The sequence below is a fragment of the Spinacia oleracea genome, chromosome 4 (assembly GCF_020520425.1).
Source record: "Spinacia oleracea cultivar Varoflay chromosome 4, BTI_SOV_V1, whole genome shotgun sequence".
NCBI classification, from domain to species: domain Eukaryota; kingdom Viridiplantae; phylum Streptophyta; class Magnoliopsida; order Caryophyllales; family Amaranthaceae; genus Spinacia; species Spinacia oleracea.
This window is the reverse complement of record NC_079490.1, coordinates 139,325,974-139,352,372: the sequence shown is the minus strand read 5'-3', so window position 1 is coordinate 139,352,372 and position 26,399 is coordinate 139,325,974. Positions and strand designations below refer to the sequence as shown.

At 43.0% G+C, this 26,399-nt stretch overlaps 1 protein-coding gene and 1 non-coding gene across 2 annotated transcripts; one reads left to right on the top strand and one right to left on the bottom strand.

Moving 5' to 3' along the window:
* Positions 1 to 8,113: 8,113 nt before the first annotated feature.
* Positions 8,114 to 8,220, bottom strand: LOC130460165 (small nucleolar RNA R71). Its single transcript, XR_008920109.1, has one exon. It is a non-coding gene; the product is annotated as a small nucleolar RNA R71 (small nucleolar RNA).
* A 526-nt stretch (positions 8,221 to 8,746) lies between these two features.
* Positions 8,747 to 12,247, top strand: LOC130459958 (uncharacterized). The gene has a single exon (XM_056827598.1). It carries the CDS (start codon positions 8,882 to 8,884, stop codon positions 12,245 to 12,247), a length of 3,366 nt encoding a protein of 1,121 aa, XP_056683576.1. The 5' UTR covers positions 8,747 to 8,881.
* The last annotated feature ends 14,152 nt before the right edge of the window (positions 12,248 to 26,399 follow it).

Below are 26,399 nucleotides of genomic sequence, written 5' to 3'. Positions count from 1 at the left end.
GGATCAAGCTTATTCCTGTCTTGATCACTAATATGCACATATGCTACACAACCGAATACCTTTAAGTGAGATAAACTTATCTCTTTTCCACTCCATACCTCTTCTGGTATTTTTTATTCTAACGGAGTTGATGGTCCTCGGTTGATCAAGTAAGATGCTGTGTTGACTGCTTCTGCCCAGAACTGCTTCGGTAAACCAGACTATATACGAATTCTTCTGGCTCTTTCTGTCAATGTTCGGTTCATACGCTCAGCTACACCATTATGTTGAGGTGTACCAGGTACGGTTCTCTCCATTCTTATTCCATGATCATAGCAAAACTTCTTAAACATGGTGTCTTCATATTCACCACCATTGTCAGCTCTGAATTTTTTTGATTTTCAAACCTGTCTCATTTTCAACCATAGCTTTCCATCTCTTGAAAGCTTCAAACACTTCAGATTTATGTTTTAGAAAGTAAACCCATACCTTCCGAGAATGATCATCAATAAAAGTGACAAAGTAGTGCTTTCCTCCGATGGATGAAGTAGTTGTTGGTCCCCAAACATCGGAGTGAACAAGCTCTAACTTTTCCTTCTTTGGGATTCTACCACTAGTCTGAAAGCTTACTCTCTTCTGCTTTCCAAGTATGCACTCCTCACAAATGTCTACTTCAACAGACTGTAACTCTGGAATTTTTCCTTTTGAATGCATAAGCTTCATCCCTTTCTCACTCATGTGGCCAAGTCTTTGGTGCCACAATTTAGAATTTTCATTTTCCGATGCAACTGCAATTGAACAACACGCCCCTGCTGTCATGTAAAGAGCACCACTCATTTTACCATGCGCACTGGTCATTGCACCTTTTGAAATCTTCCAATTATCACCTTGGAAGTTTGTAGTGTAGCCTTCGCTAGCCAACTGCCCGACTGAGATCAAGTTTTTTCTTAGGTCGGGAATATGCCTGACATCTTTCAGCTCCCAAACTGACCCATTTAACTTAATCTTCACTACACCTTTACCAACAATATCACAAGGTTGATCATCACCAAGGTATATTTTCCCAAGGTTTCCAGGGACATACCTCTCGAAAAAATCTTTCTTCGAAGTAGCGTGGAATGATGCTCCAGAGTCTAACACCCAAGACTCTTCCTTTCTCTCCAGAGAGCTTATCAACGCATCATCTCCTTCCAAGGTAGAAGTGATATTTGCTTCTGCCTTTGCTTCTTGATTTTTCGGTGCACTCTTGCACTGATTTTTGTAGTGCCCAATCTTCCCACAATTCCAACACTCGATAGTTTTCGAGCTTGTTGAATTATTGGGAGTCCTTGATTTCGATCTCCAATTTCTAGATTTACCTTGATAGCTTGATCTTCCACGTTCATTCCTTCTGGTTGAATTTCTTCCTCTTGACTCTGTATGCACTACTGAAGAGGTTGATGATTCACCCGACTCTCTCCGTCGGATCTCTTCACTGAGAACCAGATCACGAACGTAGTCAAATTTCAACTTATTGCTTCCTGACGAGCTACTCACAGCTGTGACTGTAGCACTCCAGCTATCTGGTAATGAAGACAAAAGTATCAATGCTCGAACTTCATCTTCAAAATCTATTTCGACTGAACTTAATTGAGTTGTGACTGAATTAAGTTCGTTGAGATGTTGAGCTACCGATGCACTTTCCGTCATCCGCAAATTGAATAACCGCCTCATTAAATGAACTTTATTTGAGGCCGATGGCTTCTCATACATATTCGAGAGAGCTTTCATAAGACCTGCCGTGGTCTTTTCCTTTGCTATATTAAAAGAAACATTGCGTGATAACGTTAATCGGATAACTCCGAGGGCTTGTCCGTCGAGAAGATTCCAATCTTCATCTTTCATTCCCTCTGGCTTAGTTTCCGAGAGAGGTTCATAAAGCTTTTTCTGGTATAGGTAATCTTCGATCTGCATCTTCCAAAACCCAAAATCTGCACCATCGAATTTCTCGAGTTTTATCTTTCCTTCATCTGCAGCCATTGCTCCCACTCAAATCTAACTTCTTTGTATCGTATTTGATGATTCGTCTATGGATACGAACAGAATTTACCAACTCGGCTCTGATACCAGTTGTTAGGAAATTATGCAACTTTCCTAATGAATTAGATTAGTAGGAATAACAATAATATTTAAAATAACACATACACAAACAAATTGATTATCCGATAAGTGTTATAATCTCTAAATACCGTGCAAAACTTTTACTGAAAAGATAAATAATACACAAGTGTTCACAACACTTATTGTAACTCACAACCTATACGCACCCCAATTACACCCAAGAATTTTTCTCTAAAAATTCTTTCAAAGATTTTCTTTCTCTCTCTCTCTCTCTCTCTACTTTATATTTCTTTTTGTTTTTGGGATGATATAATATATGATTTCAAACTTCATATATATAGTTTTCAGACTTGCTAAAAGTGGTTATCTAAATTTAGCAAATTGATATCTTCCTTTGAATATTTTAAGCTTTCTAAATTTTCAAAGGATTATGTTGATTTACTATTTTATTTTTAGCTAAAAATAATTGATGATTATTAATCATTGTTGATATTAAGAGCCCTGGTGATCTGATGACTCTGACTGCAGCTGCTGCAACTGGTATAATTAGTTCTACCAGCTATGATTTGAAATTTCAGAGGTTAATTCAAGGTTTTAATCTCCTTTTCTTGATCCTAATTGCACCTTTAAGAGTAGAAGCATCATTAAGGGCAAGGCTGATTGTATCTGGTTCAAGTAAAATTGCGTAAGAATATTTTAACCGGATTATCCTTGATTAAGTTGAGTTGATTGTATCTGGTTCAAGTTCTCTTTTCTCTTTTCATCAGCGTAATAATATTCATTTTGGTATTGGTGGCAAGGCGCAAGACACTTTCTGAATGGCATATTTGGTCCAATTTGTGGCCCAACTACATTCGTGTAATAGTCACTGATTTTTGTACAAAAAATCAATTTCATCAAATGAACGATGACTTCTTGTTGTGATTTACTCCCTCTGTCCCTTAATACTTGCATGTGACTTTTTGCACTATTCACATAATTCACTTTGATCCTATTTTATTTATAACATATAAAAATAAATATTAGTATATAATATATTGTTGGCTTCATCTTAATATGTATTTTCAAAATATTGATATTTTATAAGTTTTTAAAATATGTAGTTAAAGATATTGGTGGTCAAAGTTGTGCATTGGCAAGCGTGTCCAGTCAAAACGGTGCGAGTATTAAGGGACGGAGAGAGTAGTAGTTAATTTTCTCCTAATCCTAATAAGTTCTTGATGCATACATTGTCGTATGACTACCTATTTTGGTACCCCTTTATCCTTTTAAATGCTTGTTGGTTAGTGTGCTTTGGCATACTTTTTGTCCTAAATTAAAGTTTGGAAGGTTGACAAATTAAGAGTTGCACAATTTATTTAATTTGCACTGTATAGTGCTGATTCTATAAATGTGCAACTAATTTTTTTAACAAAAATAAAAAGTCATTTGCGTCGCACATTAGATTAAACAGCGACACAAATGACTTTTTTGCATGAAAAGTCAAAGTAGGGGCTTATAGTGGGTACGAAAATGATAAAGGTCGCAACATGCGACCTTTAAGCCGTGTCACAATGATGACATGGCATGCTTATGTGTCATGATTTAAATTGGAAACTAAAATATATAACATATTATATATGTTAATAAAAAGGTAGTAAAATCTTAATATTCTAATTTGTTTCCTTCTTTATATCGAGTACCTTATTTACAAATTTTCATAGTAAAAATATTGCATTGATAGTAAAAATATTCCGCTGACGCATATCCTACGTGTCGCCTATATGTACCAATTAAATTATGACACGTAAGATTGCGACAACTAAATGTTGTCGCAACTTGCGACCTTTATCATCACCCTAGTGGGTATATACACCCGAAAAAATGAGAATTTTTTTTTTTGATTTTTTTCATTTTGCATGCATACATATAATCACAAATTTTAAAAAGCACACACAACGCATACGAAATTCAATTCAAACCATACAAATACAAACCCACACAAATAAAAACCATACCAATTCAAATCATACCAGTTCAAATCATACAAAATCCAAATTCGAATCATACAAAATCCAACCACAAATCCAAATACAAATACAAGCTACAAATAACAAACATCCTCAAACCAATCAAGGCAAAGCTATGACTCGCTACCATGCAGGGCCAATCCGAGTCATCATCAGCCGCAACGTCAATCACAAGCTACTTGTTCCTGCTCAGGCTCATGTACCTCTCCAGATCCTGGTCTAGCTCTGTCCCAGGGGTAGCTGGCTCCTGCTCCGAAATACGAAGGGTACCGGAAGGCCGCTGAGTTCCTTGCTGATAGGGAGGATACGATAAGGCTGATAGGTCGTCATAAACCGGCACTGCACCTCAAAATCATAGGCTTGGCGCCTCCGCTCCATCTCATACCAACAAGCCCAAGGATCTGCGCTCCAAGACTGAGAGCTGCTCGCTCCTAAATAGACACCAAGGGGAGGCGTGAAAGGCATCTGGCTGCCCATACCTCCAGCAGAGTACGAATGCCTGATAAGCTCAACATAAGTAGAGGGTACAACTCCCCTATCAACATCCGAATGCCTTTGACGGGCACCAGCACTAGTACCCGGGCCATGACCTAAGCTCTGCCCGGCCTGCTCTCTCGAAGTATCTACCGGGGAATCCTGATCCACAGAACCCCTGCGACCTCGACGACACTTCTATACAAGATTCAAAATCCAAGCATCAGATATCCATGTACAAGTTTCAAGAATACAAAACCCTCACAGTCAATGAACGCACCTCTCTGTCCCGGCCAATAAGCTTCTTGGTCAGATTGACGCAATTCCTCTTTAGGGAATCAATCACAAGCATCTAGCGACGCACTCTCACCCGAGGCGCCTGCATACAAAATTCAAAATCAATTTCCAATACAAAACTACAATCAAATTCAAGAAAATACAAAGGCACTTACATCAGCGTAATACTCCGGTATAACATCGTACGCCATCCGATGTGGAGGAGAGGCCACCGGAACAGTAACCTCCACCTGCTCTCCATCCTAGTCGACATAGCGAATGATCCTGTCAGCATAAGGGACATCCTCAGGGTCGACCTCCTCCTCCTACAAGCACACATACAATGATCCTATTATACAAAAATACAAGAATACAAGAATTCAAAAGTACAAGAATTCAAGAATTCAAAAGTACAAGAACACAAGAATACAAGAATGCAAGAATGCAAGAAAACAAGGTTCAAATCCAAAAGCTCACCGGCGGCACGAAGCGTACAGGCGGAGCGAGCCTCCCCAAAAGGTCATCATGACGGCCTCTCTTATCCACAAAGTTCTCCCATGGGAGACAAATGGACTCGCCTCCGGTCTCCATAGCATCCGAATAGAGCTGGACAACATCCTCAACCTTCGCCAGCATGGTCTTCGGAGGATTAGTAGGGACGACCCTGCCTCTCGTACTATGCTGAAGAGTCACCCGCTCCCCAAGATACCACATAGGGCGGTACAACCCCGGGAGCAGAACCCGCCGTCCAGACAAGTAATAGGCCCGCATGGCGGAAGCAGGTGTAGGTGCACCATCAAAAGGGCGCCAGACCACCTACAAGACAGATAGCTCAGACAAGCATACAAGTACAACAAAGATAAAAGCCCAGAATAGTACAAAGACATACCTGTCCAACAGGAAAAACCTGCAAAGCTATGCCGAAGGTCGCTAAGGACACATCGCTGCGCACCGCTCCTTCCCAAGAGGCAGCAAACGGATAAGCCGCACCCTTAGGGCGAGCTGGCGCCAAGCTCGAAAAGTGCTTATGCATACAAAATTCAAGATACAAACATGCAAGTGCAAAATAAAAAATACAAGGAGTTCCAAATACCTCCAGCACGCCCCACAAAGCAGCTACACTCGCCTTGCTCTCCGGTGCAGTCTGGGAGGCGTTCTTGATATATGCGTTTTATATAGAGTTTTTACCCCCGTCCCTTAGTACTTTTATGTATCAAACGTGCTCTTAGGAGCCGTTTCTAGTACTAATGTGTGTTATTGAGTGTGCCTTGAGTTTCAGGTTTGATTATGAGAAATTGGTCGTTTTAGACCCGTTTCATTGTTGATCAAGGCCACTATATGAGTCCGAGAAGTTCGGGACTTCCATCGTCGACTTTCGGGAGCCTTAGATGCTTATGGTTGAGCCCCGGGAGTTAGACTTGGTGATACGGGCGAGATACATTGAAGATTGCAAATCGCCCTGGAAGCTGAGGGCGAAATGCAACCATCGGGCGGAATTATAAGCAAGCCAAGTTCATCAACGCGCGCCCGATCGGGCGCAGCTCGCCCGATCCGGATCGGGCGGTCAATCTGGAGGCTTTGTGGAGATTTCGCAATCCGCCCGATCGGGCGGATTTTGGCCCGATCGGGCCGACTATCGAGTGATTCGCCCGATCGGGCGAAGCGTCGCCCGATCGGGCGACGCCAACCTCCAGCAGTTTTTCGCGTTTTTAATCCCGTTTTTAGGCCTTATTTTGGCAAAACTATATAAGCAAACTTGTTTTATTTTTTAGGGACATCTTATTTTCCAGCACTAAACCCTTAGTTTATTTTTCTAAGTTTTATTTCCTCTCTACATTAATTCAAACACTTAGTTCGATTGATATAAAAACACAAGCTTTCAATTTCCATTGTTGGAGAATTAGGTATTGTTTCTTACTTTAATTTATTCTATTGCTTTGATCATGTTTTCCATTATGTTAATCGCTTTGTTATTAGTTATCATGAGTGAGTAGTTTAATTTCTAGGGTTTAGGGGATCCATGAATGCATGATTGGGATTATATGTGGACTTGATTATTTGATTGATTGATTATAATTTCTATAGCTTATTATCATTGCTCGTCAATTCTGTTCGGCCGGACTATTTTGATTTGAGTTTGATTAACCTTAGATTATGCGCCGAGAGGTATAAATCTGATGTTTTTGGTCTGTGGCTATTAGATAGGAATTATTTCTAGTACGTAGCGAGAGCCCGCTAGTTGTTCTATCCTAAGGGATTCATAAGATTCGAGAGATGCATGTTTTCCTAGTTATGATTGTTAATTAATTGTTATTGTCCGTTGTCCAATCCCGGTCTGCATTTGTGGTGAACCGCTGCCCTAGATTCCCTTAATATTGTTATATTCCAGTTTGATTATTTGCCTTAGCTTAATATACAAACCAATCCAATTCTTTGTTACCAGTAGTCTAGATTAGTTAATTAATAGTAGAAAGAACATTGTTTCCCTGTGGATACGATCCCTGCTTCCCTTGCTATATTTTTAGTTGGTGAACGTTAGGTTTATCTTTGATAGGAGTGCGATTTAGCCTGTCAAATTTTGGCGCCGTTGCCGGGGAAACGGTTTTATTTTCTGTTGTTGATTGATTATCCTAGATTATTGTTTGTTACTACTCAAGGAACTCACGTTCCTTGAGACCGGATCTCACATTGTTTTGCAGTCTTTGTCTATGCCCAGGACCGTAGGTACTAGTAATCTTACTCCATTCGCTCCTGAGCCCGAAAGAACCTTTCGTAGACGAAGAACTTTCATTGCACAGTGTGGGAATTACTCTGATTCTGATCATAATATTGGCGATCTTTTTCCTTCAGATACAGATTCAGTTTCAGAGATAGAGATGGGTGACGAAAATCTGATACCGCCACCTACCCCACGGCTTACGGACTATTCTAAGCCAAGTCTGTCCGTGCTGCCAAAGGCGATCATGCCTTCTATTGCAGCTGAGACCTTCAAGATTGAGCCCGCATTGATTAACATGATCGAGAGACGCCAGTACGGTGGGGAACCAGGTGAAGATCCGAATCTTCACATTCAGTCCTTTATCCAATATTGCTCCACCATCAAGCAAAAGGGATTGACTCCGGAGCAGACTATGGAGATACTTTTCCCGTTCTCTTTGAGTGGGAAAGCTAAACTGTGGATTAATGGGTTGAATCGGGCGGCTTTGAAAATCAATAATTGGGAATCCTTGGCTCTTGCTTTTTATGTTAAATATTTTCCACCTGAGAAAACGGCTCGTCTGAGGGGTCAGATATTAGGTATCTCACAACAAGCGGATGAGAGTTTGTTCGAGGTTTGGGAGAGATTCAAGGATTTGCAAAGAGAATGCCCGCACCATGGTTTGGAAGATTGGTTCTTGATTCAGCAGTTTTATACTGGTCTGGGCAATGAGTCTAGATGTTTGTTGGATTCAGCTGCCAGTGGGAGGTTCATGCAACTTGAGGTGCCTAGAGCTATGGAGGTGATTGAGGAGATAGCCATTCACAATGCCCAGTATGGAAATCCTAGAGGTCTATCTAACAGGGGTGGTAAGCATGATTTAAATTCTATTGAACAATTAACTGCCCAATTGACTGCTTTACATTATAAATTCGATAATATGCAAGCGGCCAATGCTCAATCTGCCCAACCTGTTAGTGTAGCTGCTATGAGTGCCCAACCTACTACTATTTGTGAAAGTTGTGGAATGTCTGGTCATTATGCACAGGAATGTAGAAGCTCTATTGAACAATGTAATGCTTTTCAATCCTACAAACAAAACAACCCATTCTCCAACTCTTACAATGAGGGCTACAAAAATAACCCTCCGCTTTCCTACAGGAGCAACAACATCCAAAACCCTCACCAAGTTCAACATCCACCACCACAACCATATCAACCCCCACACCAACAATCTTACCAACCCCGAAACAACTACAACCAACAGTCTAGTGGGCCACCTGGGTTCTCTAGACAACACACATCACCCCCACAACCACAACCTCAAGCCACACAGCCTGACCCTATGCTAGTAGAGATGAGAAACATGATGCTACAAATGCAAAAATCTCTAAGTGAAAAGGATGCAAAAATCGATGCTCTTACTGCTCATAACAAGATCATTGATACACAGTTGGCACAGATGGCTACTACTATTGCAGGGAGGCCACCAGGCCAACTTCCTTCACAGCCCGAAAATAGGGAGTCTGCTAATGCAATTACATTGAGGAGTGGTAGGGATTATGATGGTCCTTCTATGCCGGTTGAGGTTGATTCCGGGGTGTCTGCTAGTGATCTGGTCAGTGAGGAAATCCCGAAGATAGTTATGGGTGAAAAGGAACCAGCTGAAAAGATAGTCAATGAGAATGAGGCTACAACTGCGGTTAAGAAGGGAGCGGATATACAAGTACCACCTATTGCACTCCCCTTCCCAAACCGACAACTCAAAAATAAGCTAGACAAGCAGTTTGGCAGATTCTTGGAAGTGGTCAAAAATTTGCAGGTAACGGTTCCTTTTACTGAATTAATTTTACAAGTTCCTGCTTATGCTAAATTCATGAAGGATATTTTGACCAGAAAACGTGCTTTTTGTGAGGTAGAGACTGTAGCTTTCACTGAGGAATGTAGTGCTTATTTGCAAAACAAGTCTCCACCTAAACTTAAGGACCCCGGGAGTTTTTCCATCCCATGTAACATTGGCACCGTATTTATTGATAAAGCTTTATGTGATCTAGGTGCTAGTGTGTCTGTCATGCCTTTGTCTGTCTGTACTAAACTGAATATGGGTGAGCTTAAGGTTACCAATATCACTCTACAAATGGCCGACCGTTCTGTCAAATACCCCTTAGGTGTTTTAGAGGACGTCCCTGTTAGAGTAGGTAAATTCTATATACCTGTGGACTTTGTAGTATTAGACATGCAGGAGGATTCTCAAATTCCCATAATCTTAGGTAGACCCTTCCTTCATACGGCGGGGGCGGTAATTGATGTTAAAAGTGGGAAATTGACATTGTCTGTTGGGGATGATAAGGTGACTTTTAATCTGAATAGTGCCTTAAAAAGTCCCATGCTAGAGGAGGAACAATGCTATCGCATAGATGTAGTCGATTTTATTACTCGTGATAACGTCTCCCAAGTTCTCGAAAGAGACCCTTTGGAGGCAGTGCTTTGTTGTGAGTCTTCTGCAGGTGATAGCAGTTCTTGGAGTGCTGAAGTGGATGCTCTGGAGTTGGCTCTTAATGGTGGAGAATCTGAGCCGGAGGGCATCAAATTGAAGAGGTTAGTTCGGCCGGTTTGTTCTGTTAAAGAGGTAAAGAAACCAGAACTTAAACCTCTTCCTGCTAACCTTAAGTATGCGTTTTTAGATAATGAACAACTTTGCCCTGTGATCGTCAGTACTGCACTTGATGCAGGCCAGTTATCCCAACTTCTTATTGTGTTGAAAAGGCACAAAAAGGCCATTGGGTACAGTATTGATGATTTAAAGGGTATTAGCCCTGACTTTTGTATGCATAGGATACATCTAGATGAAAATCATAAACCATGCATTCAACCCCAGCGTCGTTTGAACCCTGTCATGCAAGATGTTGTAAAAGCTGAAGTTATGAAATTGCTTGATGCGGGTATAGTGTATGCTGTGTCTGATTCTAAGTGGGTGAGTCCCGTTCAGGTAGTGCCTAAGAAAGGGGGGACAACTGTGGTGAGAAATGAAAAAAATGAGTTGATACCAACTAAGGTAGTCACAGGTTGGCGCATGTGCATTGATTATAGGCGTCTTAATGTTGCTACTAAAAAGGACCATTTTCCCCTTCCCTTCATTGATCAAATGTTAGAAAGGCTAGCCTGTCACAAGTTTTTCTGTTATCTGGATGGTTATTCTGGTTTCTTTCAAATTCCCATACATCCAGACGACCAGGAAAAGACCACCTTCACCTGCCCCTATGGTACCTTTGCATATCGTAGGATGCCTTTTGGTCTGTGTAATGCGCCTGCTACTTTCCAACGTTGCATGATGAGTATCTTTTCTGATTTTATTGAGTCTATCATGGAAGTGTTTATGGATGATTTTAGCGTCTATGGTACTTCTTTTGATTCTTGCTTGCTAAATCTGACTAAAGTTTTGAAAAGATGTGAAGAGTGCAATTTAGTCTTGAACTGGGAAAAGTGTCATTTCATGGTTACTGAAGGGGTGGTTTTGGGACATTTGATATCTGATAAGGGCATTCGGGTGGATCGAGCTAAGGTCCAAGTGATTGAACAATTACCCCCTCCAGTTAATGTGAAGGGTGTTAGAAGTTTTCTTGGTCATGCGGGGTTTTATCGCTGCTTTATCAAGGATTTCTCTAAAATTGTTAAACCACTTACCCAGCTCCTTCTCAAGGATGCCCCGTTTGTGTTTACTGATGCTTGTCTTGAAGCCTTTGACAGGATTAAACAGGCACTGATTTCGGCTCCCATCATTCGTTCTCCCGAATGGGATATTCCGTTTGAGATAATGTGTGATGCAAGTGATTATGCAGTTGGGGCAGTGCTGGGTCAGAGAAAGGAGAAGGTTTTACATGCCATCTATTATGCAAGTAAGACCTTAGATGAAGCTCAAGTTAATTATGCAACTACTGAGAAGGAGCTTCTAGCTATAGTCTATGCCTTGGATAAATTCCGCACCTATCTGATTGGATCCAAGGTAATAGTCTATACTGACCATGCGGCCCTTAAGTATCTGCTCTCTAAGAAGGAAGCCAAGCCTAGGCTTATTCGATGGATACTACTGCTACAGGAGTTCGATCTAGAGATCCGCGATAAGAAAGGGGCTGAGAATGTGGTTGCAGATCACTTGTCTAGATTGAGGTATGACGATGGTAAGGGGTCTACACCGATTGATGATTCATTTCCGGATGATCATTTACTTGCACTTGCCAGTCAGTCACCATGGTTCGCAGATTTTGCTAACTACATTGTAGGTAGAATTCTTCCGGCCGATCTTTCATATCAACAGAAGAAGAAATTCCTACATGATGTCCGGTTCTACTTTTGGGCGATCCTTATTTGTTTCGTGAGACTGCTGAAGGGTTATACAAGCGTTGTATTCCAGAATGGGAAGTTCAAGGTGTTATCAGTAGGTGTCATTCTTCACCTTATGGTGGCCACCATGGACCGTCGAAAACAAACGCTAAGCTGTCACAATGTGGTTTTTACTGGCCTACTATGTTCAAAGATGCACAGGCTTTTATTATGGCTTGTGATGCGTGCCAGAGGGCCGGCACTATTTCGAGGAGGTATGAGATGCCATAGAACGGGATCCTTGAGGTTGAGATTTTCGATGTGTGGGGAATTGATTATATGGGACCATTCCCATCGTCCAAGGGTAACTTGTATATCCTTGTTGCTGTAGATTATGTGTCAAAGTGGGTGGAAGCCGTTGCCTCACCTACTAACGATGCTAAGACAGTCATCTCCCTGTTCAAGAAGATCATTTTTCCTAGATTTGGGGTTCCGCGCGCTTTGATCAGTGATGGAGGGTCACACTTCCATGAGAAGCATCTGGAAGCGCTCCTGCGCAAGTATGGAGTTTATCACCGCACTGGACTAGCCTACCACCCTCAGACGAGTGGTCAAGTTGAGGTCTCCAACCGAGAGATCAAATCTATCCTTGAGAAAGTGGTGGCAAAGTCTAGGAAGGATTGGAGCGATAAGCTAGATGATACTCTATGGGCATACAGAACCGCCTTTAAGACACCTATTGGTACCTCCCCGTATCGGTTGGTGTATGGCAAGGCGTGTCACTTACCAGTAGAAATGGAGTACAAGGCTTATTGGGCAATCAAACAGCTCAACATGGATGCAAAGCTAGCCGGTGAGAAGCGGTTACTTCAATTAGGTGAGCTCGATGAATTCCGACTACAAGCCTATGATAGTGCCCGGATTTACAAGGAAAAGACCAAGAAGTGGCACGACAATCACATTTTGCATAGAGAGTTCGCGGTGGGCGACAAGGTTCTACTTTTTAACTCTAGGCTTAAGTTATTTCCTGGAAAACTTAAATCTAGGTGGTCTGGGCCGTTCACTGTGACTATGGTAAGCAAGTTTGGGTCTGTTGAAGTAGAGAATGGGAATGGTGAACGATTCAAGGTCAACGGGCAACGTCTGAAGTTGTACCATGATAGGGCTACTGTAGGAGTGGTTGAGGTCCATCACCTCAATCCCTCCGCCTCATAAACTGCATATTCAAGGTAACAAGGTCGAGCGGGACCTAGGAATAAACCAGCGCTTTGCGGGAGGCAACCCGTATTTTATCGCTTTAAGTTGTATAAGTTTGATTTTTTTGCATTTTTCATTCTATTTTTGTGTGTTTAGTTAGTATTTCCATACCTAAGCGTGTTTAAGTATTGTTTTTGGTGTTAGTGAGGCGAGAAGAGGGCATTACGCTGTTTGGGTGCTTAATAATGTGCAGGCCTAAAGCTCCAAGTTCGAGAAAGTGAAATTACGCACAAGGCCAAGCACGCTGCAAACCGCCCGATCCGTATCGGGCGAAGTGCGCCCGATCGGGCGCGCACGGATGAGTTTCTTGCAGTTTATTTCCGCCCGATCGGGCGCAGCATGCCCGATCGGGCGGTCCAGCGAGTGGAATGCTCGATCGGGCGAAATAATTTTGCCCGATCGGGCGCTTTGGCGAGTGGAACGCCCGAGTCGGGCGTTTGTTTGCCCGATCGAGCGCAAAAGACGAGTGGAAGGCCCGATCGGGCGAAATTATTTTGCCCGATCGGGCGGTTGATGAAATTTTCGAGGAAAAGTCAAGGATGATTCTGGGCAGGAAAAAGTCAAGAAAATGAGCTTTCGCAAATCGCCCGATTCGGATCGGGCGAGGTGCGCCCGATCGGGCGCGCACGCATGTAAAGAAAAGGATCGCATCCCGCCCGATCGGGCGGAAAGTCGCCCGATCGGGCGAGACGCGATTTCAGCGATAAACTCACGGTTTCCCCAATCTTTCTTCACTTCCTCTTCATCTTCAACCTAACTTTCTCTCACTCCTCCATTAAACCCCAACTTCCAAAAACTTCAAACCACCATATCTCCCTCCAATCTCCACCAAATTCAACAATTCTTTCATCAAAATCATCCTCTCATCATCCTCTACAACCTACACCTAACCGATTTAAGTTTTCTCTCATCCCCACAAAATCCCCAAATTCACCCAAAAAACTCAAAAATTCAGATTTTTCATCAATGGCAAATAGACCACAAAGAAAATGCACGAGGGTACCAAGAAATCAACATGAGGCTTCCACAAGCCGAGCTCGGGAACCGACACCACCACCTCCACCACCGCAATTCGAGCCCGACACGGATTTTCCGGATGTCATCTTTATTACGGAGGAGCAACGAGCACGATTCATGCACCTCAAATTGAGGGAGGTAATCCCTACTCGCTTTATATGTCAAAAATCATTGCATGATATGGGAATTGAGCGTGATGTAAAACGTGTTTTTGTTGGTGTTGGTATGAGTAGCATGTATGGTATGCTCCGTCTCACATTTAGGCGGTTGACTCTAGAATTCTTGAGTAGTTTTAATGTTCGTAGGGATGGTTATCGAACCGTGTCATCGGTTCAATTTCGTGTGATGAACCGGACCTACACCATGAGCTTATTTGATTTTGGTAGGATTTTTGGATTATCTACCACATATAGTAGGAAACCCAAGGAGACTCACAATAACTGCACCATGTGGGGAAAGCTTACGGGCAATGCGAATCCCGGGAGTATGCAACATTTGCATGCTTCCAAGATTCAACACCCGGTACCCATTGTCTTCTACAGGTTTCTTGGTTTTACGATCTTTGGTAGGGATGAGACCCAGAATATTAGGAGTACGGAGCTAGAGATCTTAGGTGGCTACGTTTCCGAAGGAGAGGAGAGCTACAAAATGAACCTTGCACATCACATGGCCTCTCAATTTTACTCCATAGCCACATCCACACATACTACCAAGATTACCATTGGTGGGTTGATCACCCACATAGCCATGGCCACGGCCAATTTTACTGAGGCTAACCAGATTCCAGTTCTGGGTAGCAACTTGCTTGATTTGGCTTATTTTGCTGGACTCCGTAGGCTACAGGGGGAGCATGGGTTATTTAGGCCGGGAGCCATGTACTGGATGTTCGAGGGAAACAGGCTTTTCACCTTGCCCGACCCTCAGGGCCGCACTAGTTTCAGACCCGGTCAGGCTCATTATCTATTTGTTGGATTTGAGCAAGAGCCTCAGCCTGACCCCCAGCCTCAGCCTGACCCTCAGCCAGAGCCCCATCAGTACCAGCCAGAGCCTCGCACCTACTTCAGGAGGGGGCGTCGAGACACGGGGAGGCCTCAGAGTGGCCTGGTAGTTCATGAGGACCAGGGGTCCATTGATGAGAGGTTGAGCAGACTTGAGCTCGGGTTCCGGGAGTTCGCAGCTGATCACCAGAGGACCATGTTCCCATTTTATGATCAGTATGCCAGGCAGGGCTATATTGCCCCAGATTACGAGCACCCTACCTGGTTTACCTATCCCGCAGAGGGATATGGAGCTCCGGGTTCTATGGGCACCTTCACACCCACCCAGTACGGAGGGTGGGGAGCGGGTCCTAGTGGGCATGCTGGCCGAGATGATGGTGATGATGATGGTGATGATGGCCAAGGCCATCAGTGATGCCGAGATGATGTTGATGATGAGGTTCGATACCCTTGAGCCAATGAGGACATTGTCTGATTTGGTTTGGGGGGGGTTTCACACTACTTGTACATTGTAGGTATGTCTTTCTTTTATTATTGCATTTCTTTATTTTGGTGTGTTTATTTTGGTGTGTTTAATGCTTTCTAGATTAGTTTATTGCTTTGAAAAAAAAAAAATACAAAAATACGTTCCGATGAATACAAAACCATGCTTCCCTGTGCCCCTTGATTGTAAACTGTTTTGATTCTTGGTTTTTGATGACGAGCATTGTTGATTTGTTAACCATGATTTGAGATCCGATTACTTTGATGCCTTGACATGACTCAACTCTGACCAACTACTTGTGGACTTGGTGCTTGACTAGTTGACTTGGTTAGGATGTGTGATAGCTTCCTGGTGTGCCATTGATTTTGAGTATTGGTTTGCAACTATTAGTAATGTTTTATGACTCATATACATGCACATTGTGGAGGACGAAGGCATTTTTCTATTTAGGTAGCCTTCAGATGAAATTAGATACGTTTGTTCCCTCTTTTTCTACCCATGTTGTGCCTGTGCCATTTATTCGGTGACTAACCACATTACAAGCCCGTAAATTCCCCATTGGTTACTAGTCCCAAGCCTAGCTTGGGGGAGCTAATAGTAGTGAGGTGAGGGAGTTGCAGTGTGGTACATTTTGAGCATATTGAGTATTGAAAAGGAAAATTCTTCTTATCATGATTGTTGTTGAAAAAAATGAAATGAAAGAATGAATGAGATGAGGAGAATAAAAGAAAAAAATCGTGTGAAGGTTCCAAAAACAAAAAAAAACAAAAAAAAACAAAAAAAAAAAAAAAAAAAAAAAAAAATTGAGCAAAAAAAAAAAAAAAAAAAAGAAGGAAAGATCGTTATTCTCAAGAAAATTCAAAGCATTGTTTCACTCAAGTATTGTAATTTCTTATCTTTATAAGTGATTGATTTTAATTGTGAAAAAAAAGGCAAGAAAGTATAGTGTGGTTTGTTTGTTGTTTCATCATGTGTTGAGTGGGAAGTTGTGGTTGTGGTCATCATTTGTGGTTGACCATGGTTTTGCTAGGATTTATGCTCCCCAAAGCCAAGGCTTTAAGCTCACATCTTACCCAAATTTACCGCACCCTTACCTAAGCCTAACATTACAAGCTTGAAAGACCTTCCGACCTTTGTGCATAGAGTTGTATTAATGTGAAAGTAGTTGTTTATCAATGCAAGTTATGACATGACACATTTCGAGTCGACTATTAGGTTGAGTGTATGTTTTTCTAGACACACGAGTGTTGTGAGTTTGGGAGGGCATTGTTCACTTATATGTTGGGAGGAGAGCGAACGGGTACATCTTTTATCCGCCACATAAATGAGTGACAAGTATGTGAGCACTAGTCTTGAATTCCAATGTGCATTTTTGGTTCGCTTTGCGTGACGATTGTTAAGGCGGATTAGCGGTTGGATGGATTTGATTGGTTGACATTGATGCATGCTTGTTGGATTTTGCCTTGAATCGTATCCATTGTTTTAAGATGTGTTTGGGGTGAAGTTGATTTATGTATTCATCGATGATTTCTTTGCTTAGGGGCAAGCAAAGATCTAGCTTGGGGGAGTTTGATATATGCGTTTTATATAGAGTTTTTACCCCCGTCCCTTAGTACTTTTATGTATCAAACGTGCTCTTAGGAGCCGTTTCTAGTACTAATGTGTGTTATTGAGTGTGCCTTGAGTTTCAGGTTTGATTATGAGAAATTGGTCGTTTTAGACCCGTTTCATTGTTGATCAAGGCCACTATATGAGTCCGAGAAGTTCGGGACTTCCATCGTCGACTTTCGGGAGCCTTAGATGCTTATGGTTGAGCCCCGGGAGTTAGACTTGGTGATACGGGCGAGATACATTGAAGATGGAAGCTGAGGGCGAAATGCAACCATCGGGCGGAATTATAAGCAAGCCAAGTTCATCAACGCGCGCCCGATCGGGCGCAGCTCGCCCGATCCGGATCGGGCGGTCAATCTGGAGGCTTTGTGGAGATTTCGCAATCCGCCCGATCGGGAGGATTTTGGCCCGATCGGGCCGACTATCGAGTGATTCGCCCGATCGGGCGAAGCGTCGCCCGATCGGGCGACGCCAACCTCCAGCAGTTTTTCGCGTTTTTAATCCCGTTTTTAGGCCTTATTTTGGCAAAACTATATAAGCAAACTTGTTTTATTTTTTAGGGACATCTTATTTTCCAGCACTAAACCCTTAGTTTATTTTTCTAAGTTTTATTTCCTCTCTACATTAATTCAAACACTTAGTTCGATTGATATAAAAACGCAAGCTTTCAATTTCCATTGTTGGAGAATTAGGTATTGTTTCTTACTTTAATTTATTTTATTGCTTTGATCATGTTTTCCATTATGTTAATCGCTTTGTTATTAGTTATCATGAGTGAGTAGTTTAATTTCTAGGGTTTAGGGGATCCATGAATGCATGATTGGGATTATATGTGGGCTTGATTATTTGATTGATTGATTATAATTTCTATAGCTTATTATCATTGCTCGTCAATTCTGTTCGGCCGGACTATTTTGATTTGAGTTTGATTAACCTTAGATTATGCGCCGAGAGGTATAAATCTGATGTTTTTGGTCTGTGGCTATTAGATAGGAATTATTTCTAGTACGTAGCGAGAGCCCGCTAGTTGTTCTATCCTAAGGGATTCATAAGATTCGAGAGATGCATGTTTTCCTAGTTATGATTGTTAATTAATTGTTATTGTCCGTTGTCCAATCCCGGTCTGCATTTGTGGTGAACCGCTGCCCTAGATTCCCTTAATATTGTTATATTCCAGTTTGATTATTTGCCTTAGCTTAATATACAAACCAATCCAATTCTTTGTTACCAGTAGTCTAGATTAGTTAATTAATAGTAGAAAGAACATTGTTTCCCTGTGGATACGATCCCTGCTTCCCTTGCTATATTTTTAGTTGGTGAACGTTAGGTTTATCTTTGATAGGAGTGTGATTTAGCCTGTCAGTTCTTCATCTCGTACAAAAGGTGTCCATATGCCGACTACCACTTCAAGTCGGAATCAAAAGTCACCTCCCTCTCAAAAGGGGAGGCTAGTGATCATAGCAAACTCGAAAGGGGTGATGGTGATCTCCCCCCAGACCATATGAAAAGTGTTGGTGGTGTCCCACCACCGCTCCAGCAGGGCCTGCAGCCGGGCTTTGACGCCCGCCTTCCCTTGGAAGCCTCCCAAAGCCTCCTAGAAAGGAGCCAAACCCGTCTGAATCCAGATTGCTCGAGTCTCCTCGGCGTCATAAACAAGCGGATAGACGATACAAAGATCCCTCAAGGACCAATAGGTGCACATCGCCTCCCCGTCAGCCTATAAATGGGTGAATCAGTTCAAACATATGTCAATTCAAGAAACAAGTTCAAAATGCAGTACAAAACTCACCAAGCCAGCGCGTGGCCGCTGGGACAGATGAAACTCTGGTCGAAATGCGAGATCCGAGGGCTGCCAGCCGGTGCCCTCAAAGGTAGGTATTGTCCGCGGTACCATGCCCGGCGCTGACACCTCCGCCGCCGCAACTTCATTATCCGAAACATCCTCCATAGCCACTCGAACCGTCGAGCGTTCAACAAGTCTTCTCCGAGTATGATGAGGCATACTAAATCATTCAAAATACAAAATACAATTCAACATTCAAGGCTGGGGGCTATCTTATACTAGCCCGTACAAAAATCAAGGTTCTAAAAAAATCCCCAGTGGAAATACAAGTTTAGCCAGGGACCTCTACGTCAACAGAAAATTCTACACCAACGCCTAGGCTATCCACGCCGAAGGAGGTATTCAAATTCCACACCAACGCCTAGGCTATCCACGCCGAAGCAGGTATTCAAGTTCTACACCAATGCCTAGGCTATCCATGCCAAAGAAGGTATTCAAAATTCTACAACAACGTGTAGGCTATCCTAGCCTACTCTTTTACAGAGACCGAACAAGATCACCAATGGGGTCACTATCTACAAATTCCCAGTATAAAATTCAAAGAAAAGTTCAAAATTCTACAAGTTCCAACAGTTCAAGTGACTACCAAACAATTCTCTCCTACAAGATACAAGAAACCTACTACCATACAAGCATCGCATCAACATTCAAGTGCAAAAATCGAAACTACATGCAATCCTAAAAATTATTTCATAAACAAAGCATGAAATACTTACATGGACAAGGCAAGAGCAAAAAGATCAAGGGAAGAGAGTAGTCGACCTTTGAGAAAGAAAGAAAGAAGAGCAAATGAAGGTGCTCTCACAAGGGCACGACAAGGGGGGTATTTATAACCCAACCCTGTGTTGGGCGTGGGCCCCTGCGCCGGACGCAACACCTCTGAGCATGCGCATAAGATTCTCCGTGCGGTCCTCAGTGCTGATTGCACGTACTTTGCTACTACGATTTTCTGCACCAGGCATCAAACATCAAATCATGCTACCTTCCGATAAATACCGGTATACATTGGTTTCTCCAACGTTAACATATAAATATTTCAAGAATGCGAAGTCCGAAAAATACAAGAATTCAGGCGTTCGACTCCAAATGGACCAAAGCTCCAGGAAAGTCAGCCGATATTTCAAAATCTTAAGAGTCAATAAAAACTCTTTCCCCAGTGAACATATCCCCAGCGGATCAACTCCGGGTATGCAAAAGTTCAAAATTCAAAATTCAAAAATTCAAGATCCAAAATTTTCGATGCCAAGCTCTGTTCTAAACCAAAGGCGGAAAAGCAATGCAAATACAAATCAGAGTCGTCATAACCGTACGGTGGTAGACTCTATCCTTCTTCCTAACGCTTGTCTTGTGCAGGTACCAGCGTACAAAGAATGGTCTTGATTGCAGAACATCTTGAATGTTCTCCGTCCATATTCGAAAACTTTGACTATCGCTTTCTTAACCAAAGCTCAGTCAAAGTGGGGGATTCTGTAGACACCTAAATCGTGTCTCCCCTAATGGGATGATGACGATACTATTATCCTTCCTAGTTGGTTGGTACAACTCCGTGCGGAAGTCCCAATTGCTAAAATATATTCAAAAATCCAAAATCCAAAGTCCAATTCCCGAGCCCGTTCCCATTCCGAAACTCGGTACAAAGTTCAATTTCCAAAAATCAATTTCAAAATCCAAACATAATCTCACCCAATGGACCTCTCCATTGGTTTTACAAGGCCTTTTCCAGTCAAAATGACACTAAGCAATCCAAATTCGGGCGCCGACCTACAAAACCGAGCATGTTGGGCCTCGTCCCGTAAAATCGAGTTCAACCCGAAAACGGCTTATTTTTAGTCGCAAAATCAAAGCCTTAATCATTAAGCATTCACTACGTGCCAACATTTGTACGATTCGTACAAAGGTACATTAATAAGAGACAAATTCAAGGACAGTGTCATCGTCCTTGCTTTGGCTTTTCCTGGGACACGCCACCTGCGCCTGGCGCAGGTGGATTTGGGATTTTAGCCGGCTAATTCTCTATTTAAGCCCTTATTTCCAAGCATTTTATGGCAGCAAAATCAAAAACAGAACGTCGTAATTTCGAAATCAGTCCTCAAAATCAAAACACAAAAATCAAGTTCCAATCTACAAATTCCTATACAATTTCAAATATTTAAGCAATTAAGAGCACAAAACCGGAAATCCAACCTAGATAGGCGGTCAACAATATCTTCCTCCGTTGGTTCATAACCTAAGCCAAAGGGAGTAGATTTGTCGGGAAAAGGATGGAATGTGCATTCCTTCTTCCTTATGCCCAATGGGGTTCCTGGGAAATAACCTTGAGCTAACAGCATTCTAGGGATGACTCGGGATGCATGCGGGTCTAGGAATGCCGGATCATAATCTTCGATGAACTGGATTGTTTCTTCCATTTGAAACCCGTAAAGGTCATCTGCAGTTTCGGCCGTTCCAACCATAGTACAACTGACGTCGAGAGGAGGGGCGCGAATTTCTAGTATTACCCCGTTATGGTTAAGTTTAACCATCTGGTGCAAGGTAGAAGCCACACCTCCTAAGTCATGGAGCCAAGGTCGCCCCAAGAGGAGGTTGAAAGTGGGCTTGATGTCGATTATTTGAAACTCCGTGGTGCGTGCCACAGGCCCGGTTTGTATGGTAAGGTTGATTTTTCCCAATATAGGCCTTCGGGAGTTATCATAAGCTCGTACCCCTTGCGTGGAGGTTTGGAAGTCGTCGTTTCCCATCCCCAAGCAATGGGCGGTTCGCAATGGGCAGACATTAACCTCCGAACCATTATCTACGAGCGCTAGGGGGATGTTTTGCCCTTTGCATCCGACCACTAAGTAAAGGGCTTTATTGTGAGCACCCCCCTCTTTGGGTAAGTCTTTATCAGTGAAAACTATAGCCTTTTCTCCGGCATCTCTCGTGACATGGCTAACCAATGAGTCAGGTGTGATATCTGTGGGTACTGAGATGAGGTCAAGTGAGCGAATAAGCTTTTCGCGATGTTCCTTTGAAGTACACATAAGATCCCAGATGGTAATCTCAGCCTTGGTTCTTTTCAGTTGTTTCAGGAGAGGATTTTCAATGACTTCCGCGACGGTGGCGTGCCGCCCGTTCTCAGGAGTTTGCCTAACCAGGATGTCGTCCATAGGAGGTGGGTGAATATCCGGTTGGTATATCCTTCCGGATCGGGTGAGGTTGTCGACCTCGGGCTCCTGAGGGGTGGTGTCAATGAGAGCATACCCGGGCCAAGTTTCGGTGAAGAGGTCCTGGCCCGAGACTTGAGATAGGTAAATATCTTCAGCATCATCGTTCCACACACCGCACACTTCCCCCTCGATTCGATCCATAGGTACCACAGTGAGTGGTGCACCTTGAGGTGTAATATACACCGTGGGGTCGAAATTCTCTGGTTGGTCGAGAGAGATGTGACAAGAGCCGAGTGGGCTCTTGTTGTTGTTGGGTTTGCCAACGTTAGGGAGAGGTATCACTTCATCCTCTATCATGTCCTGGATCGTATGTTTTAGATTCCAGCAGTTTTCAGTGTCATGCCCATTTCCTTGATGGAATTTGCAGTAAGTACCTTCGACCCAATATTTGTTTTTGACAGGAGGGTCACGGGTGGGGCCTATAGGTCTCAACTTTCCTTGATTGGTTAGTCTTTCAAAGGCTTGTACCAAAGTTGACCCGAGTGGGGCAAACTTTCGGTCTCGGACCCATCTTACAGGGTATTTTCGGGCAGGAGCCTCTTCTACAGCATGGACTTCTTGGGCTTGGGATGTGTTACCCCGATTATAGGTGTTGGTCTTATATGCAGGTTTGCTCTGTATGGTTTTGGCGAGGTCGTCCTCGATTTTTATTCCCACATCATAAACCCTTTTGAAAGTGTCGAGTCCCAGGTACCTAAGGTGTTGTCTGTAAGCCGGGTCTAAGTTGTCAATGAATTTTTGGACCAATTCTGCTTCGGGAGGCCTATTGATTAGCTGGGCCGCCTGGTCCCTCCATCTAGCAAATTAGGTTGTGAAACCCTCATTTTTCTTTTGGAAGAGAACTTCCAGCTCGCGCATGGTGACTTGGAAATCCATGTTCGACGAGTATTGCTTGATGAAGACATTGACAAAGTCTTCCCAGGTGGGGAAGAGCTTAGGGTCCTGGTGATAGTACCATTTGAGCGGCACAGGTTTCAAGGACAAAGGAAAGGCAGGTAGGTACATGGACTTGTCCACGCCTTTCAAGTTCATGGTATTCACAAAGCTCAGTAGATGATCACGGGGGTTGTCCGTGGCCTTGAACTTCGGTTAGTCAGATGAACTAAACTTTTCTGGTAATTTGCCAGAAAAAGGTTCAGGCTCGAGGGAGAAGTATTTGCTCCCCATGGTTTGCTGTAGGACCATTTTTTCGATCCTCTTCTCGTTTTCGAGGTCATTTTTGGCTTGCACAGCCGCTAAGGCTTCGTTTTCATTTTCAGTTGGCCCATGAGTTGGGTCATTTGGACCATCTGGTCTCGCAAATCTTCGATGGACATGTTTGGAGGTGCGAATCGAGGTTGGGGAAGCGGAGATCCTTGAAATGAGGGACGACGGACGGAGCTTGGAGTTACTAAACCTGGTGTTGGTGATGTATCTTCGAGACGCACTAGCCGTTGATTCCCTGATCGGCACCAAGTGGCAGGACCAGTCCTAGGCATAAGATAAGCTAAAGTTTAGGTTCCCAAAGTTTCAGGCATTACTTAGTCTAGACTTCGACTCTCTAAATTGGTTTTTCACTTTTTCTCTCTTTCTTCTGTCGGTACACTTTTTTTTGGGGGTTTTTTTTTTATTTTGGTCATTCTTTGGATTTTCGAAACACTCGCCTGTGTGACATTCATAGTTGTTAGCATGTTCGGTTTTGGTGCCGAGCATTGCCGTCGTAGGAGGCCTAACGACGACACAAAGAGTTATTAATTTTTCGCGAGTCGTCTTTTGAAATCGAGTGCTTTTCTTACACCCTCGTAGCAATTCTTTTGATACACATTCTTTGTGCTACGTACTTTGTTTTTGCTTGGGCACCGAAGCTGCTGCGCCTGACCAGAAAGCCAAGCAGCAACTTCAGCGCCCAGCAGTGGGCGTGAGAAATTTTGGCGCCCAGCCAGGGGCGTTGAAAAATGCGTCCATGGCTGGTTCTCGTTTTCTGTTTTTTGTTTATGCGACTTCGATTTGCGTGCTTGCCTAATAACGTCCTTCACGCGTAACAGCGTTTGTGGGATTCGTTATAGGCCATCCCGAGTGTCGCTTATTTTGTGGCGATCATTCGGGTTTGCGGAACACGTGCTTCGGTATAACTCTTTGGCAAATTAGTCTATGAATGTTTGGGCAATTTTTAAGGTCATTGGTTTTCTAGGATAGTTTGTCACACACAATCACATATTTCGCTACACATAACTACATTACAAACATGGATTTGAAAATTAAATATCCCACGTTGTTTATGATAGGCTTCTATGGGTAGTTTATTTACGCCTGGCTTGGTACCGCTTCTATCGTAGATCCAACACATGCCCCGGTCGAGGTAGTGTCTTCAACAGACGAATTTCGCTCAAGAGGCCAACCCGCAAGTGCAAGCCAAGGGGGCATGCAGGCGAGAGGGACCTAATGAGCGAGCGATTGGGTTCGGTATAGGTGTACTACCTGCACAAGTACCGAGTGGGAAACATGCGCGGCCTATGCACCCCCCTATTGGCGAAAAAAGGTATCCTTAGTCCCAACTCCCGAGGGAGCCGAGATTCGTTATGATGTTCTGCCCGTTCACATTAATATGTTGATTTTCAGGTCGTCCCAACTTGTTGGGGAAATAAACGCGGGGTAGGATTGTTTCACCCTTCGGCTATTTTGATTACCTACAAGCACGAGTATTTCCTTCACTATCCCCAACGGAGTCGCCACTGTGAGGGGGTCGAAAAAGCGCGAGGCTAATGCGTGACCTCGTCCCTCATGGGTGTGACGATTCTTTTTATTCAATCAAGTGTAATTGGATTTCCTGTGAGTTTACACCCAATTGACTAGTAACATAGGAGTCGCCATTCAGTTTTTAACGACAATGAGAAAAACTGACAAAACCCGGTTATCGTGACATAAAGGGAGTGCAATTATGTTTGACCACGATGGCCGTAGGTTCCCTTGTGATCCCTGGTGTGGGGATCTCTCAATATACACCCGCAAGGTAGAGATTGAGGGTTCGGGGGACTGTAACTACCGAGAGGAGTAATTCGCTCGTGGATAACTCCAGAGGCAGGATATCCTTACTAGCTCAGCATAAATAATTGAAGGGACATGCATTAACTATTAAACTAATCTGAATTGATTTTAGCAATATGCAACATATATTACTAATTCGATCGTGATTATCTGATTTAAATAACATTAAGGGACCTAGCATGATAATCCAATTTCCCAAAAATATTATATTTGTTAAGCGTGATAGAACAATCATATTAGGTTAGTTTAACAGTTCATAAAAAGGGCGAGGAAAGCAGTTAAATCATCGAAAAGGGACACGTTACGACGCACCCTTGAGAGGTGCGTCACGGTTCTCAGAAAAATAACCACTTTGACTTTGCTATTTCTCCTTTTTATTTAACGAATCTCAATTATGGGACAGGATACGTTCTGTTCGATTTATGGATCGATTGCGACAGAACGCGTGAACAGTTTCGCAGCGAGAGGCTTAGGCTAAGGGGTTTAGAGTCAATACTCAGAATATATTATGTGTTGTTGTGTGTTGTTTCACGTCGAAACTAGGGGCCTATTTATAGGGAAGAGTTCGCGGAAAGATAGAATTGCAGAGTTCTAATCCGCAAAGAATTAGGAAAAGAGACGTACCCAGGTATTTTCAGCGCCCAGGCCTGGGCGCCGAAGATTTCGGCGCCCAGAGCCAGGCGTTGAAAATAGGGTCTGGGCAGTTTTGTTTTGTCAGATTCGGATTCCTAAAATCCGTAGAGTTTGAGATTAATTCGAGTCTTTTAGCGCGTATCAATTTTGTGACGGAATGCGTCTGGGCTCGTTACGAACTTTAGGCTCGTTAGGATTTTAATTAATACGTAACTCTTATTTCCGAATCCTATTAGGAATAGGATTCTCGCGGTTTTCTATCTCATTTAGGATTTATGTTGGAATGCAACACCTAATTCTGACAGGTTTCTATCTTTTATGATTTGCCACTTTTAGAAGCTACCTTTTACGGCATTTACTATTTTTAGAGGGTTTCCATAAATAGCAGGTTTCGGGTGAAATGGGGAATCGAGATTCGTTTATTTTATAGGAGATGCGTTGTCAAGTGGAGTTTTTATGCTTTCATCATC

Coding starts and splice junctions, on each gene's coding strand:
- LOC130459958 (XM_056827598.1), top strand. CDS start 8,882: ATGCTAGTAGAGATGAGAAACATGATGCTACAAATGCAAAAATCTCTA.